The sequence below is a fragment of the Sminthopsis crassicaudata genome, chromosome X, assembly GCF_048593235.1.
Source record: "Sminthopsis crassicaudata isolate SCR6 chromosome X, ASM4859323v1, whole genome shotgun sequence".
Taxonomy (NCBI): Eukaryota; Metazoa; Chordata; class Mammalia; order Dasyuromorphia; family Dasyuridae; genus Sminthopsis; species Sminthopsis crassicaudata.
The window spans coordinates 46,421,454-46,438,068 of record NC_133623.1 but is presented as its reverse complement, the minus strand read 5'-3'; the positions used below and the strand labels follow the sequence as shown (position 1 = coordinate 46,438,068).

The 16,615-nt window shown below is 43.8% G+C and overlaps 1 protein-coding gene across 7 annotated transcripts in view; it reads right to left on the bottom strand.

Annotated features, from left to right (window-relative positions):
• The window catches only part of MBNL3 (muscleblind like splicing regulator 3), a 217,883-nt gene that overhangs the window by 32,079 nt on the left and 169,189 nt on the right, over positions 1-16,615 (bottom strand). For all 7 annotated transcript variants that reach the window (XM_074277763.1, XM_074277759.1, XM_074277762.1 and 4 more), the window contains one exon: positions 9,971-10,135. In XM_074277763.1, the coding sequence (XP_074133864.1) occupies positions 9,971-10,135 (165 nt within the window). The remainder of the gene's footprint in view (positions 1-9,970; positions 10,136-16,615) is intronic.

Below are 16,615 nucleotides of genomic sequence, written 5' to 3'. Positions count from 1 at the left end.
CCCCAAGGTAGATCAACAGGATCACCTCTTTGAGACACTTGGTGGAAGTAAGGTTTTGGACCAGGCCAAATGCTGTTTTTTTCCAGGACTTTTACTTCTTGAACACACAGGGAGAGGAAATTGAATGGCCTTGTTTCCAAAGAATGAAAAGGAACTAGTGTAGAAAATATCTGAGTGTGACCCACTATGGAATGGTCATCACTATACAATTAGGTTCTATATTCTTGTGGGAGAGGAAAAAAAAAACCCAAACAAAAACTATCATGTGGTTACTCACTTTTCGAAAAGGGAAAGATAACAAACTACGGGTTTTAGGTAAAAATTGGAAGAGCTCAAAAAAGGAAATAAGCCACAGGAAGCCTGGAGACCATTTATAAACATCTTATCGGAAGCTCAGTCTGAATGTGGGCTGAGGATCAAAAATAGCAGGTACCCCCGGGAGGGGAAGGGGTGTGTGTGAAGATCATACATGGCAAATTAGCTAAGTCAGTAATGGTTACCACAGAGAGAAGGCACTTTTCTTGAATGAAAAATAGGTTGGCTCACAAATATGGAAGGTCAAGTCTAAATTAGAAATTTGAAGAGAGATTGTAAGGCAAAGCTCTATTGGACCTAAAGGCAAGACATGAGTATATTTAAAAAAAAAAAATTTGCTATAGTAAAAGAAGGAATAATATCAGATCCATAACAAGAAATATTTGCACCTGGGACAAGTACCCTAAGTTTGGGTTGACAGGGTGGTAGGAGATGATGGGCACTGGTCCATGTAGGGGATGTGCAGAAGCCAAGGGCCACTGCTTGCTATTGAAGGGACCTCTGTGGGGTGGGAGACAGCAGGCAGGGTGAAAAAGGAGTAGACTAACAAGCCAAAAACTACAGTCCGCACCCTCTATATTTGGTGCCTTGGGGACAGCTCTGGCCACCCCACCCAAATTGTGGACCTGCTTCTCATTAGAGATTCCATGGGAACCTGGGGATCATGAGAAAAAAGGTCAACTTGAAGTTGAACAGGAAGAAAAAAATAGAAGAAACTGAATTCCTTTTTTTCCTTGGTCTTTCCTGGGGGAGACATTAGACAAATAAAATCCTGACAAATATACTGGATGGCCTACAACTAATGGAAAAAGTGGATGTAGCAAAATCATCAAGACTAGGACCAGATGGAACCCCACCCAAAGTTTCCTGGGAGCTCAAGATGGAGATTGTTGGCCAAAATGTGTAATTCTACAAATGGCCACCGAGTCTTGGAACCGCTGAACTGCTGATGTGACTCAAATTTAGAGGATGGTCTAGGGGTGCTCACTTGCATAGGAGGATTCAGAGAAATTCATGACCGAGAGAGCCATCATGGGTTATGACAGAAATAGTTAAAATGTTTCCCTAACCACCAACGATGCTCTAGTAGGGGACAAGGGAGCGAAGGGGCACAGCGTACCACCATAATATATTGCTAAATGTTTCTGTTAGAACAGAACATTCTGGAATACGTGAACTTTAGTGCAGAAAGTTAAGATAGCACCTTTATATGGGAAAAGAATGCTACTTTCAAGACGGTGTGTACTTTGAGTAGTTTTGCCAAGAGTAGGGATGAGTTTCTATTTTCACTAAAGTTTTTGATCTTAGGGCCTCACAGCATGTAAATGACCCTGGGTTCTCAAGGGCAAGGCCATTGAAGAATGATCACTGGCAAGTTCTACCAAACCGAAAAGTATTACCAACAGTTCAGTGTCAACTGAGAAGGAGAAGTCTAGAGGTATATATCCTAAGGATCCAGAGTTGAGCCTGTGCTGTTTAATAGTTTTTATTCATGATGTGGATAAAGACAGAAATGACATATTTATCAAATTTGCAGATGGCACTTGGCTGGGAGTAATACCTAACACACTGAATGACAGTTAGAATGAAAAAAAAAAAATCTTGATGGATGAGGGTACTGGATTAAATCTAAGAAGATGGAATTCATAATGGATCAATGTAAAGTCTCACCCCTGGGTTCAAAAAATCAACTTCCCAAGTACACAGTGGTTTGTCAGAAAAAAAGATCTGGAGATTTGAGTGGACTGCCACTCAACAGCAGTTAGCTGGCTGATCTGGCAGCTAAGAAATAAATGCTGATGTGATCTGGGCTACATAAGAAAGCCATTGCCTCCAGGAATGGAAGTGACATTGATGAGATGGAGAGGATCTAGAAGAGCACCACAGTCTTGACTCCATGCCATAGGGGGGTCAGTTGAAGGAACTGGAGATATTTAGCTTGAAAAACAGAAGACCCAGAGTGATTAAGACAGCTATCCTAAGGACCTAACGCTCTGTTGTGTAGAAGAGGGATAAGGCTTGTTCTATTTAGCCCCCATAGTCCTTAGTTGATGGTGTTGGAGAGCTGTTGTGGCCAAAACAAATGAATTTTTTTTGGCCCCAGCAGCTCTCCAATGCCATCAACTAAGAACTAAGGGCTATGGGAGGTGCAATCTGTGCCAAGGGAGGACATTATCCATACTGATGAAAGCCCAGAGCCTGGAAGTCCTGCTGGGGAAGAGCTGACACTAAGCCATCCTCACTCCTTTCTGTAATTATCCCTACAAGCAGCATGATCTGTTCACCCCCTTGCTGCCTGGAGTTAGGGGTGGAATCTATGGCCAAAGGGCAGCAAAGTTAACAAGCCCATATGGCCTTGAAACTATGACCGTGGTTTCATTAATACTGTATTCCAGCCCACCGCAAAGGAGAAGGGAATGAAGAGGGCTGAGAAGATAGAACATTTGATTCATCACTTGGAAGGGGATGGGGCAGAATGTTGAGATTTTGTTACTGTCATCAAAGGAATCGGAGACTTGAAAGCTACGTGTGTAAGTACAGTAGTCTCTGCTTGGCTTCCAAAGTCAAGCATTTTCATTGAACTTTGGAAGAAGCTGGGTGATGATTTCACAGTGTTTATTAATACAGTCGGGGGGTGGGAAGCAAAGTGACTGCTTTGTTATTTATTTTTCTTTTAAATAAAAGGAACTTCCAGCTGTGGGACATGTGCAGCCCCAGCAAAGTTCTGGATCTAAGAGATCCTGTGTTTTTCTACAGGAGCACCAAGGCTTGTTGGACTCAACAGTTCCAAGTCAACAAACATTTCCAAAGCAGCTACTACATGCAAAGCCTTCTGCTTGCCACTGTCTGAATGACCATATAAGGTCATGTTTGAAGAGACAGGTATCTAGCTCTCTCCTGGATGGCTAGGTAGAAGGTAGAACCCCAATTAGATAAGACGGGATCTTTGGGGGAAAATAGCAAAACCTGTTTCCTGAAGAATATAAAATTTGGTTCAGGAAGGGCTGTTCCCAGGACAGGACATTCCAACTCCAGGCTCCTTGACTCTCTTCCTCACCTCCGCCTTGTGGAATTCTTAGCGTCTCTCAAAGTTTACCTAATGTCCCATGTCCCACAAGCACTCAGGCCTCCGAAATGACTATTTTGTATTTAATTTTCATCTGAGTCTCTTCCCCCAAAAGAATGTGAGTTCCCTAAGGCCAGCAGTTGCTTGGCCTTTGGCTCCCTAGCACCTGGCACACACTAGGTGCTTAATAAACATTTGCCAAATGAATATTTCAAGAGAAGGAGGCCATAAAACAAATGGAGACATTTGAATTTGGAGACAAAGAATCTAGGTTTGAGTACTAGGTGGGATTTGAGGAGAGTCATTTTCTCCTTTATAAAATGAGGGGGCTGGATGATGGTCTTTTCCAATTCTGTCATGTGTTTCAATGACTGCAAGATTTCTGTTGGATGGCTTGGTTCTTCTGTTAATGAAGATTTTTTAATAATGATAGACCCCGAGAACATGAAATCTGTGAAGAATGTGAATAACTGATGTTTAAATGGTAGGGTTTCTTTAAACCTACTATAAGTTTGCAAAGTGCTGTACATGTCATCTCATTTGAATCTCACAGCAACCCTGGGAGATGTTCGTAGTCTTTCACAGAGGAGGAAACTAAGGTTCCGTTAGCTATATCTGTGACTTGGTCAGGGTCACACAGTTAGAGCTGGGCATTTAACTCAGATTTTCTCCATGACCAGCACCTTTCCCAGTATGCTTTGCTATCTCTTAGAGGTCAAGCAGTATGATCCTCTAAAGCTCAGACTTTGAGATTCAACTTGAACTAACACTCATGATCCTCAGTTGGTGAGCTATGGTGTCAGTATTTGCATTTCCTAGGTAGGAATACCAAGTACCAGAATGCTTCTCTGACTTAACTTGCAGAACTGGTGCTCAGTTATCTACTAGGGAAACGAGAGCATAGCATTCACCTCATCCAAGGTTAGCCAGCTGGGAAGTGTCAGAGGTGAGATCTGAATCTAAGTCCCCTGATTCCAGACTCAGTGCTCTTTCTACAGTAGTCCAACCCCAGCCCCTAGCACAATTTTCTGGAACATAATATAAGTTTCCTACTCCTTTGTAGGAGTGAAGGGAATTGATCGACAGACACTGGAAGCAGTGTGGTGCAGTGGAACAAAGCTTGGCTTGAGATGCAGAGCTCTGGGTTCCAATCTTCCAATCTCTGTCACCTTAAGCAAGTCACATGTCAACTCTGAGCCTCAATTTCATTTCCTATAAATTGAAGGATTGGATTTTGTCTCTCTGCATTTTCCATGTCATGCTGCAGTTGCTAGCATGAACTCTAGTAGGAACCACAGAGGAAAAAAATGTTTTCTGCTATAAGCAAACTGCAATGGATGTTGTCTAGGATAAGGGGGGAGATGATCATTTGACCTCCAATTAAGTGATAAACAAAACAAAGTCCAGCATTTTGTGGATTTTTGTATGGTGCCGTGTTCATATGCTCATGTTTGACTCAGATCATAGAACAGAACAAGGCTTCAGAAGTCAAACCGCTTCCCCTCCTCCTTTGATGGAAGAGGGAACTGAGGTCCATAGAAAGAAGGTCAAATCCAGATATGGCAGAGGCAGGATTTGAAGCCAGATTGTTTCAGTTCAAATCTAGATTCTATATTGCACAGAGGTCTAATACTTCTAAGATTTTCTTTAAGGGGGGAAAGGGGGACTTTTTTTTTTTTTTAAATCTCAAGGCCTAAAATAGCCATATTGTTCCCAAGTTTACACCCCACCCACTGGATGTCCGGTTTCATTGTCCCTGTAGTCCTGGAGGGCTGTGTTGCCTTCTTGGCTCATCTTGAAAAAAGCCCCAATAAATTTTGAGCCTGGTTTATAAAGAATCCATTTGGGGAAATGAGATGAAAAGAAGGAGAAAAAATAAACTAAAAAATGGTCCTAGCCTCTGTCCTGATGACTCAGGCTCAGATGAAGTCTGTGAGGCAAGCGGAGCCAGTGGTTATAAGTTCTTGGGTTGGGGATTCCACAACTTGGCTCCCAGAATATGGCCCGGGAAGAGCACCAAGCAGCATCCTTGGGCTGGCACAGCCCAGGCTATACCCAAATCTGCTCGGTCAGCAAACCTCTTCCTTCAGGCTCTTAAGGTATTGACATTCTCCTGGGTTCGGTTCACCCAAGGAGCAGAAACTGTATCTCAAAATCAACAGAGCCCCACAGGGAAATTGAAAGAATTCCCTATAAGGACAGGTCTAGGCCACGCTAGATTTCTAAATCCCCAAATCTTTTTTTTTTTTTTTAATAGCCCTATAACACATCCCTAGAGGGACCACGCCCAGTAGTGAGAGTTCCTACTTCCAGGCCCTCTAAATTGTGAAATCCAAGCATACAGAAGTCTGCCTGAGTTCTCTGGAGGAGTGAGCCAATATGTGCCCACTTGGGCTCTGGAAGCTGCTGTGATACTTCCCATGGTGCTTGGTCAATGGAACTCTCAAATTGGTCTCTCAAACCCCAGAGCTTTTGGGCTACGGGCCTGAGAAGCTGTTCCCTTCAAAATGCCAACGACGCCCTCTTGCCTCATTTAAACGAGGGAAACAAAAGGCGATCGAGGCAGGAGCTCATGGCAGCAAATGCCAATTCACACCAGGTAAACACAGGGAACTGGCTTGCCTATTGCAGCAAGACATACTGCTGGGACTGACCGGGGCCAGTATTTATCTATTGTTCAGTCACATTGGACTGCATTTATTTTTGAACCACTGCTCCAATTAAGCCGACATCCCCTTTATCAGGGGACTCATTGCTGGCAAATTGAATTGAACTTTGCAAAAATCTCAGTGTATCAAGCACCTCAGGGTTTGATTGGGGATGCACAGTGACTGAAGAAATTAATCACCGATCAGTTTACCACATTATGATGGCTTCCATTAAAGCTGCAGCAAGGTGGAGAAGTCATTCTCAATGATTCCCTAGGGTCATATCAGTAATATCTTGGAGCGTGGAATGTGTGCTGGGCAATCCAATATGCTGGGCTATCAGTGACTTACTCCCTTTCGGCTCCAACCCCCTCCCCCAATCAAAATATACAGAGGCAGATGTGGGGTGCGCTGGGGGAAAGCAGTCCCTGGGAGTCTGAAGAACTTCGGGGACAACCATTTCCTCCTATCCTTCTAGGACTTCTCAGATTTTTTTTTTTTTATAAAAATGTTTAGGAAAAAACATTCACTTGTTAGATCTCCGTAACACCCCTTTGTGGTAGATAGCACAAGTATTATGATTATGGTTATTACATTGGTGGCTAGGTGAGGTAGAAGAACTCCTAAACTTGGAGTCCGATCCCAGCTCTTACCATCGTACCGTCTCTGGGCCTCAGTTTCCTCATTTGTAAAATTGAGACTAAATCAAAGTAGCTCTAGCACTGTGAAGTTTTTCAAACTTGTTTTCTTAAATGTGTTTTATGTACACGATCTCATTTGATCCTCACTTCGACCTGTGAGGGAAGTTCAATTATTATCTCCATTTTGCAGATGAGGAACTGGAGTTCCAGAGAGGTTAAGTGATTTTCCTAGGATCCATAGCTCCTGATTCCAGGATCAGCATTCTATCCACTATCCCACCCCCAAACTTCCTCCTACCACGAAATCTGGGGCTCTTTGATCCCCATTTTACCAGATAAGGGATGCCAGGCTGAGAGATAGCATAGGCCACAGCTAGAAGAGGCAGAATGGGAACTACCAAATCAGTGCTGGGCTCACCATGGAGTGGGGCAGGAGGCTTGATCCCAAGGACTGAATCTTTTCTCTGTTAACATTTTCCTAAGGGACTCTGGGGCTTTCAACTTCTCTCCAACACAGCCCACAAGTAGCCATCCAGGCAGGGCCAAGCGTTCTACCTCCCAGTCCATTCACTTTAGGACAGCTCTTTTCCCCTCAGGGAGACTTTCCTTACAGGGAGCTGAAATCTTCTTTGTAATTTCCACTTATTGCTCTTAAATTTGCTCTCCAGGGCTAAGCTGAGAAAGGCTAATCCCTCTTATTCCAGATAGCCTTTTGGCCCTACTAGATGGCTGTCCTGTCCCCCCAGAGCTCCCTCTTCTCCAGGATAAAAATATTCTCAGTTCCTTAAAGTCATGGTTCCATCCCATAATCTCAAGGCCATAACCTGCGCATTCTCCTCTGGATGCTTTCCAGCTTATCAGGGCTCCTCCCTCTTAAAATGAGGCACCCAATAGTGAACACATGCTCCAGGTGTACCCTGTTAAACCAGGGGGGGGGAGCCAGACAGGGCTATCTATCACTTTCTGAGTTCTGGACACAAGGCCTCTTTCTGGAGCCTAAGATAGGGAAAGCTTTTGCTGCTATTTTGACCTTCAGTGAGTTCAGAGTACGAACAATTAGTTTGTATTCTAGTTATAGTTACATTGAACCCAAGCATAATGACAGAATAGATGTGAACATGGAAAAACATGAGATTGGTCCCAGTTTTTGTAGCCTGGCAAGATTTTTCTACACTGTGACTATCTTTTAGTGTGTAAGCACACTCTCTCTCCCTCTCCCTCTCCCTCTCTGTCTCTGTGTCTGTCTGTCTGTCTGTCTGTCTGTCTCTGTGTCTCTGTGTCTCTGTCTCTCTCTCTGTCTCTCTCTCTCTCTGTCTCTCTCTCTGTCTCTCTCTCACTCTCTCTCTCTCTCTCTCTCTCTCTCTCTCTCTCTCTCTCTCTCTCTGTTTCTCTGTCTTTCTCTCTCTCTCTCTTTCTCTGTCTTTCTCTGTCTCTCTCAGCTTTGTGGCATCTGTAAATTTGCCAATATAAATTTATCAATGAATCACCAACCTGTAAACATGCTGAATATCCATATATCCAAGTCAGTGATAAAAAAAAAAAAGGTTAACAGCACAGCACTCAAAATAGATGAGCATCCTCTACTAAACTTTCAAGTAGGAATACTGAGGCATGAGGGACGAAAGAAGCGTTAGTCTTGGTCTCACTTTGGTTCATCTATAAAATACAAAGAATGACTTAAACACGTATGGATCTCACTTTCAGGGTATTCATTATGGAGACAATGCTGAAACGGGTTAATCATCAAACCGGGAGGAGGGTAGAGAAGCATGGATAATGGCTTCCAGCTCTAACATTCTCCGGGGTTCTAAGAAGCTCCAGATTACATGGGCCGCATCCAATTTATCCTGCCACTGGCTTAGAGGAAGCCGGGTGGCTGGAATTCGAATAAGATACCCCTGAACTACACTGGAGGCATGGGGGAACTGGGCTGCAGGATAGGGGGAAGCAGTTCCCAGTCTGCCCTGGAAAGTCTAAAAGAACACAAGGCAATGTTATAATTTCAAGGTGCAAAGACTCAGGAAATTCTCAACAGTCTTTTCCTTGAGTCTCACGCACTTGGAAAAATTGGACAGTTATAGGAAAATTATTTTTCATGAGAAAGCGTCTCTGTGAATTCTCGAGTTTCTAGCAATGCTGACCTTGCGCCTTGTCAATTTCTGTAATGGAATCTCTGGTAGGGATCTATAACACCACGAAGGTGTCGGGAAATTTGTTCTAATAGTATCAAATAAGCCTCAAGAGCCCACCTCTGCGCAGTCTGGGACAGGAGACAGAGGTTAGGGGTCAGCTCCAAGCTGGGTTTGAGATGGGCTCTGCTGGTTATTAGCTAGGTGAGAGTAAGGCTAAGTCACTTAACTTTTCTGGGCTTCAGGGTCATCATATTTTAAGTGAGAAGATCAGATTATATTCCCTGCCCCGCCCATCTGTCTGTCTGTCTGTCTCTCTGCTGTCTATTTGTCTTTGTCTCTCATTCTTTCTGACACATCGAGGATTCTGGCAAATATCATTCCTGGTGAAATTCATAGCTTTGAGAACAGTTCTGTATGTCTCCACACCCATTCTTCATGTAAAAACATCTGGATCAAGTGAGATCATGTGTAGAAAGAGCTTTCTAAACCTTAAAGTGCTGTATCATTGCCAGCTGAAATTATTAAAGGTTATCTAGTTTCCGCGATTCCAAGCTTCTTTTGACTTCCTAAATCAGGCCTTAATCTCTTTGCATGCCATGAATCCCTTTAGCTGTGATGACCCCTTTGGCTATGATGGTGAGCCCATCTCAGAATAATAGTTTTAAATGCATCAAGTCAGATACATAGGATTGCAAAGGAAACCAAAGATTAATGAATCTGTTAAAATTTCCCCTTGGGTCCTTTGGGTATTTTGGATCCCCGATCAAGAATGCCTATCCTAAAGCATTGTGGTCCCTTCCATTTGCTTGCCTCCATAAAGCTCCCCATTGGATGCCCCATGGTGGTCCTAGGCTCTTATAGCTTACACCAGGGAACCCAGGCTATGACTGGTCCCACCAAGAGGAATGAGCTTGATGATTGGATTCTACATCTGTTTCCCAACCTGGATGAGTATGGAAAGGCATACACACACCATATTGTAAATTTACATATATATGTAAATGAACTCATGCACAGAGTATAAATCATGTATCTTTCCAGATAAGAAGGTTGGTTTTACATCACAGGGGCAAACAAGACATTCCAGTTTCACTATGGATATATATATTTTTTTAATCACTAAGAGCACCACCACCCAAATTTCACAGAGATATGTTTCTAACTTACAATTGGCTGCAGCTGAGCGCCTGGGAGCATGAATTGCATCTGCTGCGCAAACATGGCAGCCGCAGTCTTCTGCTGTATCAGGTTGTTCCGTCCATTAATTTCCAGCTGAGTCTTCAGGTGGGGAGGAGGGTGAAGATACTTGCAGTTGTCTCGAGTGCAGCGGCCCTGAAAGCAAAAAGACCAAGGTTGTAGACACTCTCATTTTGGATCTGGGGGCAAGTGGTTTCTACAACTAATATACACAAAGAAGGAAGAACAATTTTAAAGCTAGAACCTCAACTTACTAAAGCCCATTAAGGATTTTTTATAGCTTTTGTAAGTTGAAAACATAAATTGATTATTTTAATTAAAAACTCAAAGGTTGAAGTTATATATGCAATTAATTCAGAAGTGTGAATCCACAGTGTAAACATACTCTATGTGCCAATGCAGAGATATGCTTTTGCATGGAAACAACAGTCAAGTCCAATACTTCAAGCCAAATCCACCAGTTTTACCTCAAAAATCAGGTGAACTGAAGCCAAAGCATATCTGGGGGCCTCGGTTCTGTGAAGGATTGGAAAGCCATGGGACACTGGGCAAGTCCCTTCTCCTAACTCAGATACTAAGATGTAATGAGAGAACTAGTTTCATCCTTGAAGATATTTCATAGGTTTGCAAGATCATGGAACAAGATCTGGAAAGGACGTTCGAGGCTGTCTAGTCTAATCCCCCTCATTTGACAGATGGAATAGCTAGGCCTGTGGAGGGCAGCTACTTGCCTTGCCCAAGTTCGTATGGGTAATGATAGGGCAAAATTTGAACTTATTACTCCAAATCCAGTTCTTTTCCATTTTATCAAGATCTTTATTTCAAAACGGCACCATTTCCCTTCCCCGGCTCCCCCCCCCCCCCCCCCATCGAGCTTTCCAAACGAAAGGGACTCCTATTGAAATTGACCTTCTGGGTGGAAATATGTACTTGTGTATGAGGGCTCCAAGGTTTGAGGACCACGACACTCTTTCAGCATGGCCATTCGTCGCATTTTGTAAAATCAGTATTCCTGAAATCGCCATGTGCTTTTCTGGAAGAAACTGAACCTCATTTGGAATCCATCAAAAAAGCACAGGGTGAATGAAGCCTCTGGCAAAAGAAGGTGAGGTCCATTGTACTAACTGATTAGTCTGCAACATGGGTTCTTCACATTCTGTGTCTGTTCAAAGCAGGACACACCTGTGTTTGCCTCCTCTGGGGCATCAGCCCTTTCCTTTAGACTTCACGGGGGTACACTGGGACCTTCTGGAATCACTTGCAGGGCTGCCAAGCCCACTGGGGCAACTTGAAGAAATCCTGCCTCTGGGTCTCAATTTAAAGGATGAGATGAATGAATCTCAAGCAGCACTGGGGCCAAACTCCTCCATGCTGCTTGCTCTCGCTGGATCTCGAGATGCTTATCAAGAGAAGAAGGCCAACTTCTGTTTGGCGTTGTGCCTGTGAGCACTACGTGATCCAGGGGTTTGTGTCCTCCTCCCAGACTATTTAGATGTTCTGATTAAAGATACATGCAAATACTGAGGCCCAAGTCTGGGGCAAATTGGGTTAAGGGGGTTTGTTTGGATTGCTTTCTTTTTAGTTTTTGGAAACTTGAGTTCCTTTTGTAGGGAAAGCTCTCCTATGTAGGTTTCGGTTTAACTCCAGTTCCTAATGCTTACAAAGCCAGGCTTGATCATGTTTTCTGTGTTTACACGTATTTTTCCATCGGAACTTCACAATCTTATTTACTTCCAGTTGACAGAGCAGGAAACTGAGGCTCCAACCACTGCCCTAAACTGCCTTTCAGTCATTCCTAGTTAGCCTATCACACACAGAAAGAAGTTAAATAGAAGAGGAGGAAGGGCTAAGTAAGAAGCACTAACATGAACAAATATTTTCCAAGTTTTCAGAATGCTTTACATACACTAGTTTGAGTTTCACAGTACCCTGAAGAAATAGATACTATAGAGATACTGTGGATACTATAGAAATAGATACTATATACTGTGGATACTATAGAAATAGATACTATAGAGATACTGTAGATACTATAGAAATAGATACTATATAGTATCTATCTATCTATCTATCTATAGATACATAGATACTATACAGATGAAGAAACCAAGTCCCAGAGAGGCTAAGCCACTTGCCCAAGGTCACAGAGGTATTGCCAGAGGCAGGCTTTGAATCCAGGGAGGGCTTCTTGACTCTGAAACCAGTGCTCTATTCACTAGACCCTGTGGCAAACTTATTGAATAACTGGCCCAAACTGGAGACCACCTAACAATCTGAGTGTCTTATTAGAGTCTAATAGCTCTATTGCTAGCTATGTAGCCTTGGACAAGGTACTTTCCTTTCTTAGGCCTGTTGCTTCCTTTGTAAAAAGGGGATGTTGGACTAGCCAATTTCAGTTCCTACCATTCGCTGGTCCTAGATCAGGTGACCCTGCTGAGGGGTTCTGGCCAGATACAGGCCAGGGGAGGTCAGAGAGGAACAGCATCACTCTAAGTCTCTCCGACACGAACCCTTTTAACCCTGCAGTCAATGGGAATGCTTAGTTATTCTTAACAAAAAAAAAAAGAAGCATCAGACATTTGAGTGGGAAGGGGCCTGGTCGGGCTCCTTCATCTTATGGCTGGGACAACAGAGCCCAGGACAGGAGGATGAGACTTGCTCACTTAGGTGGTTGGCCTGTAGCAAAGCTGGCCCTTGAACTCAGGTCTTTGGAGCTCTAGCTTCTGGCTCCTTTCTGGCCACCTACCTGTCTCCTGTGCAGCTTTCTTGGGCTAACTAACCCAGCATGTGGTAGAGAAGGCTTGCTGCCAAAACCCAGAGCTGGGCCTCAAAACCTAGTCTTTGCAGAGCCAGGCCAAAGCCCAGGCCAAGGCCCAGCCCAGGGCCCACGTCTTCTTGGAGAATGCACCTGTGCTGGGTTTGTGCCGTTAAATCATCTCCCCTGGCCTGGCATATGGTCAGTATTGAAAGTATTAATAACATTTCACTAAAAACAAAGTCCATCCTTCCAAGATTTTTTTCCCTAACTCTTCACACAGTACAAAAGCAGCTGTAGCCTACAAATATGAGGTTAAATATGAGATCATTTGGACAGAGCTCCTTCTATTGTTTTTCTACGCTCTAAGCAGTGAGGGGAAGGAGAGGGCAATCCATTGTTTTCCAAGGGGATTGTTCTTGGTTCCTCCCATAAGCGATTTCAAGAGACAACTGGAGAAACTGATAAAGCCAAGGAACAGCTCCTTGCTCTAACTTGTGTCTGAGCAATGTGGCCAGAAGGAACTTCTTACCAGTAGGAGCCGCCTAATTGGTCTCCTTGCTTCTAGTCTTTCCTCTTTCCAAGTCATCCTCCACAAAACCAGTCAGAATTGGCTTCCTAATCTACCTGTGCCACTCCCCAGCTCAAAAAACTTCAATGGCTCTCCACTGAGCCAAGGAAAAAGTACAAACTCTTTTGTTTGGCATTTAAAACCAGTCTCAATCTGGCTCCAACTTCTCTTTGCATACTCATTTCATTTCTTATGATTCCCATTCCTGCACGCTTCATTCCAACAAAACGAACTTTTTTCGTCTCACAAGCCGCCCGTTTGATCTTGGTGTCCCTCGTTATGGGAATGCACCCCTCCTCACCTCTGCCCCTTGGGTTCCTTTGATAGGTCCCCCAGAGAAACCACAAACTCCATCCAGATTCCTCCATATAAACAGCACTGGAGGCAAGAACCAAAGAGGGCTCAGGAAGGCCTATTGGGTGCAAGGCATTGTGGGACAGGGGAGGAGTTGCGGAAAGAGATGACTAAGACCATCAAAGAACCTATAGTGTAGCATGGGGAAGTTAAGATGTGTATGTAAATAGCTATTAATTTAGGAATATATGCAAATAACTATAACTTATAAGGGCTTTTTTTTTTTTTAAAGCTATAATGGGGACAAAGGAGATAAAAGAAAAGACCAAACTCCTGCTAATATGGGCATATGGCCAAACTAAACTCATTTCCTTTTTCTGTATAGGATGACTAGCCTGGTAGATCAGGGAATTCTGTAGATATGACTTCCTTAGATTTCAGCAAAGCATTGGGACAAAATCCCTCACAGTCTCCTGACGGCAGAGGTACAGTGATGTGAGCTAGACAATGGTCCATTTAGGAGGAATTAGAACTGATTGAATAACTGGACCCCAAGAATCATTGCAAAGTGGTTCAATGCCAGTTTTCAAAGAAGTTTGTTCCTAATTGCTGTGGGTCAGGTGGCCACCCAAAAGATGTGTAACAGAGATTAACCACCAGACCCACAGAACTGGAAGGAATAGCAATTAGGAAAAGTCTGAACCCAAATGCTGGTGGGCCAGCCGGAGACAACAGAGAGCTAGGCCAAGAAGTCCACTGTTTCTCACAAAATTCCCCAAAGCTCCAAAGCCTGGGGTCAGTCTTCAGGAGAAGATCTACGGGAGAACATGGAAGAGATGTGGCAAGGATAAAAAGGCTTGGATGGGCTGCAATCCACTCCAGGGGAGGGAAGAGAATGCTGTTCCCTTGAAGTCCCAAAGCATTAGCCTAACTGGAAGCCTGTTGCTAAGATTTTGGCAGATTAAGAGCAACAAACCTTGTTCAAATTCCCCAACTCTCCCCATAGCCAAACAGCATGGATGCCTGCAGATGTCAAACTTTACTTGTTGTTTTTCTCTTCATGCCTGGCATGAGATGAAGGTATCGGGGGATCCTGGGAAAATGTGTGTGCTCAAACTACCCAAATCCACTTTGGAGTTTCAGTGCTCATTTAGGAAAAAAAAAAGCCTGTGGACGGCTGGCTGTGGGTTTATCGCCCATGAATCTCCAACCTCCTGGAACCCTAATAAGTATGCATAATAAAGGCAAATTAAATTGGAAATACATGCAAGGCTCACAGTCGCATGCATCATTGATGCCTCTGGAGCGCTCAGACTAATTGGAAAGTACTTCAGGATGTATAGGCAGCTATCAGTTAGCTAGCGGAAAGGAGCAAAGAATGCCAGGGAGCTTTGGAACCAGAAGGGAAATTTACACCAGCAGGAAGCGGCTATGGGATACAAAGAGGCTCATGGCGCTGCTGTACACGGAGGAAGCAATGCTGAATTTTCAGTGAGTGAGACCTGAATTCAAATCTTACCTCTTCCACTAGCCATGTGACAGAGAATCAATCCGCTAATGCTTTAAGCCTCAGTTTCCCTTTTCTGTAAAATGGGGCTAACCTCTTGGGGATGTGTAGGGCAGAGTAAATAAGACAATACTTTGCTGCTTTTCTGGATAGAGGCAGGGATGAGGATTACATCCGAGATCGCATTGGCTCCTAGTTGAAGAAATTCTACAAATGCAGGCTGGTACCTTTTCTGCAATTATAATATCATGCTTACTCTTAAGCAAGTCCCATGTGGCTGAGATGTGACTCTGTTATCCCCACAGGGCTTTAAGTGGGTAGGCCCACTTAAATGCCCACCCATTTTCTTGGGGCTCTCCAGATTAGATCACACTCACTGGCTACTTCCTCTGTTCCCACTCCCCAGCTCCAGATGGCTACTGCACAAAGCAGCAGATTTGGTCTGCTCCTTCGAACCCTTCTCCACAGGCTTTGAGCCTGGCACTTAAAGCTGGTATCACCCACTGCTATGGGTTGCCAGCAGCATCACAGGATGTTTCTATAGGACTTCCAGGTTTACAGATTCAGCTTCCCATAAGCAGCTCTTAGCAACACCTTCTCTATGCCAGGCACTGTGATAGATGCTAAGGTTCCAAAGATAAAAACCAAATGGAACTTTGAAGGAGTTCGCATACTACTGGAGACAAACAATCTATACGCAGAGAAGACAAACTATATAGAGTCATTCTGGGAGAGGAAGAGAGAGGTACTACCAAATGGGCAGATCAGGCCTCGTGAAGGAGGTAAACTTTGAATGGAGCTGGGGAGGCAGAGAAGAGGAAGGAGGCTTTTCCACTTCAGTGACTGGTTCTTCTATGCTTTTTTATTTTTTGCTGAGGCAATTGGGGTTAAGTGACTTGCCCAGAGTCACACAATTAGGAAACATTACATATCTGAGACCAGATTTGTGTTTCTTCATTCTCAAACTCATCCTAGTCTCCACATCCTGATTCTAGCTTTAACTGAAGCTATGGAGCTCTCTCTCTTTCTCTCTCAAATTCCTTAGTCTTTGGCGTAACAGGCACCTTAGAAGTATCTCCCCAGTTTTTGTTTTCTCTTTGCCAGGGAAGAATGGCTTTCCAGTTTGATTGAGTTTCTGAGCCCGAAGCCTAACTACACTCCCAACATCAAATCTCCAAGTCTCCTACTGTAACAGAAATGGATTCTACCTATGAGATAAAGAGACCCAGGTATCCTCTAGCTCCTTCAGTGATGCTGGCTTTCCCCCCTCGATGCCCATCAACTCAACACTTAACTCTTAGTCAATTTGTACATGTGAGCCTAGGCATTTCTATAGATGCACCCAAACCAAAGGTATTATCTTCTCTCTACTCTACCTTGGAAGGTCCCACTTCATAGCACACAATCCACAATTCAAAATAATGGCAACAATAATAAAAATCATCCTCGTTCACTAAAATAGGATTTAATCGTTGGCAGCCAGCCACA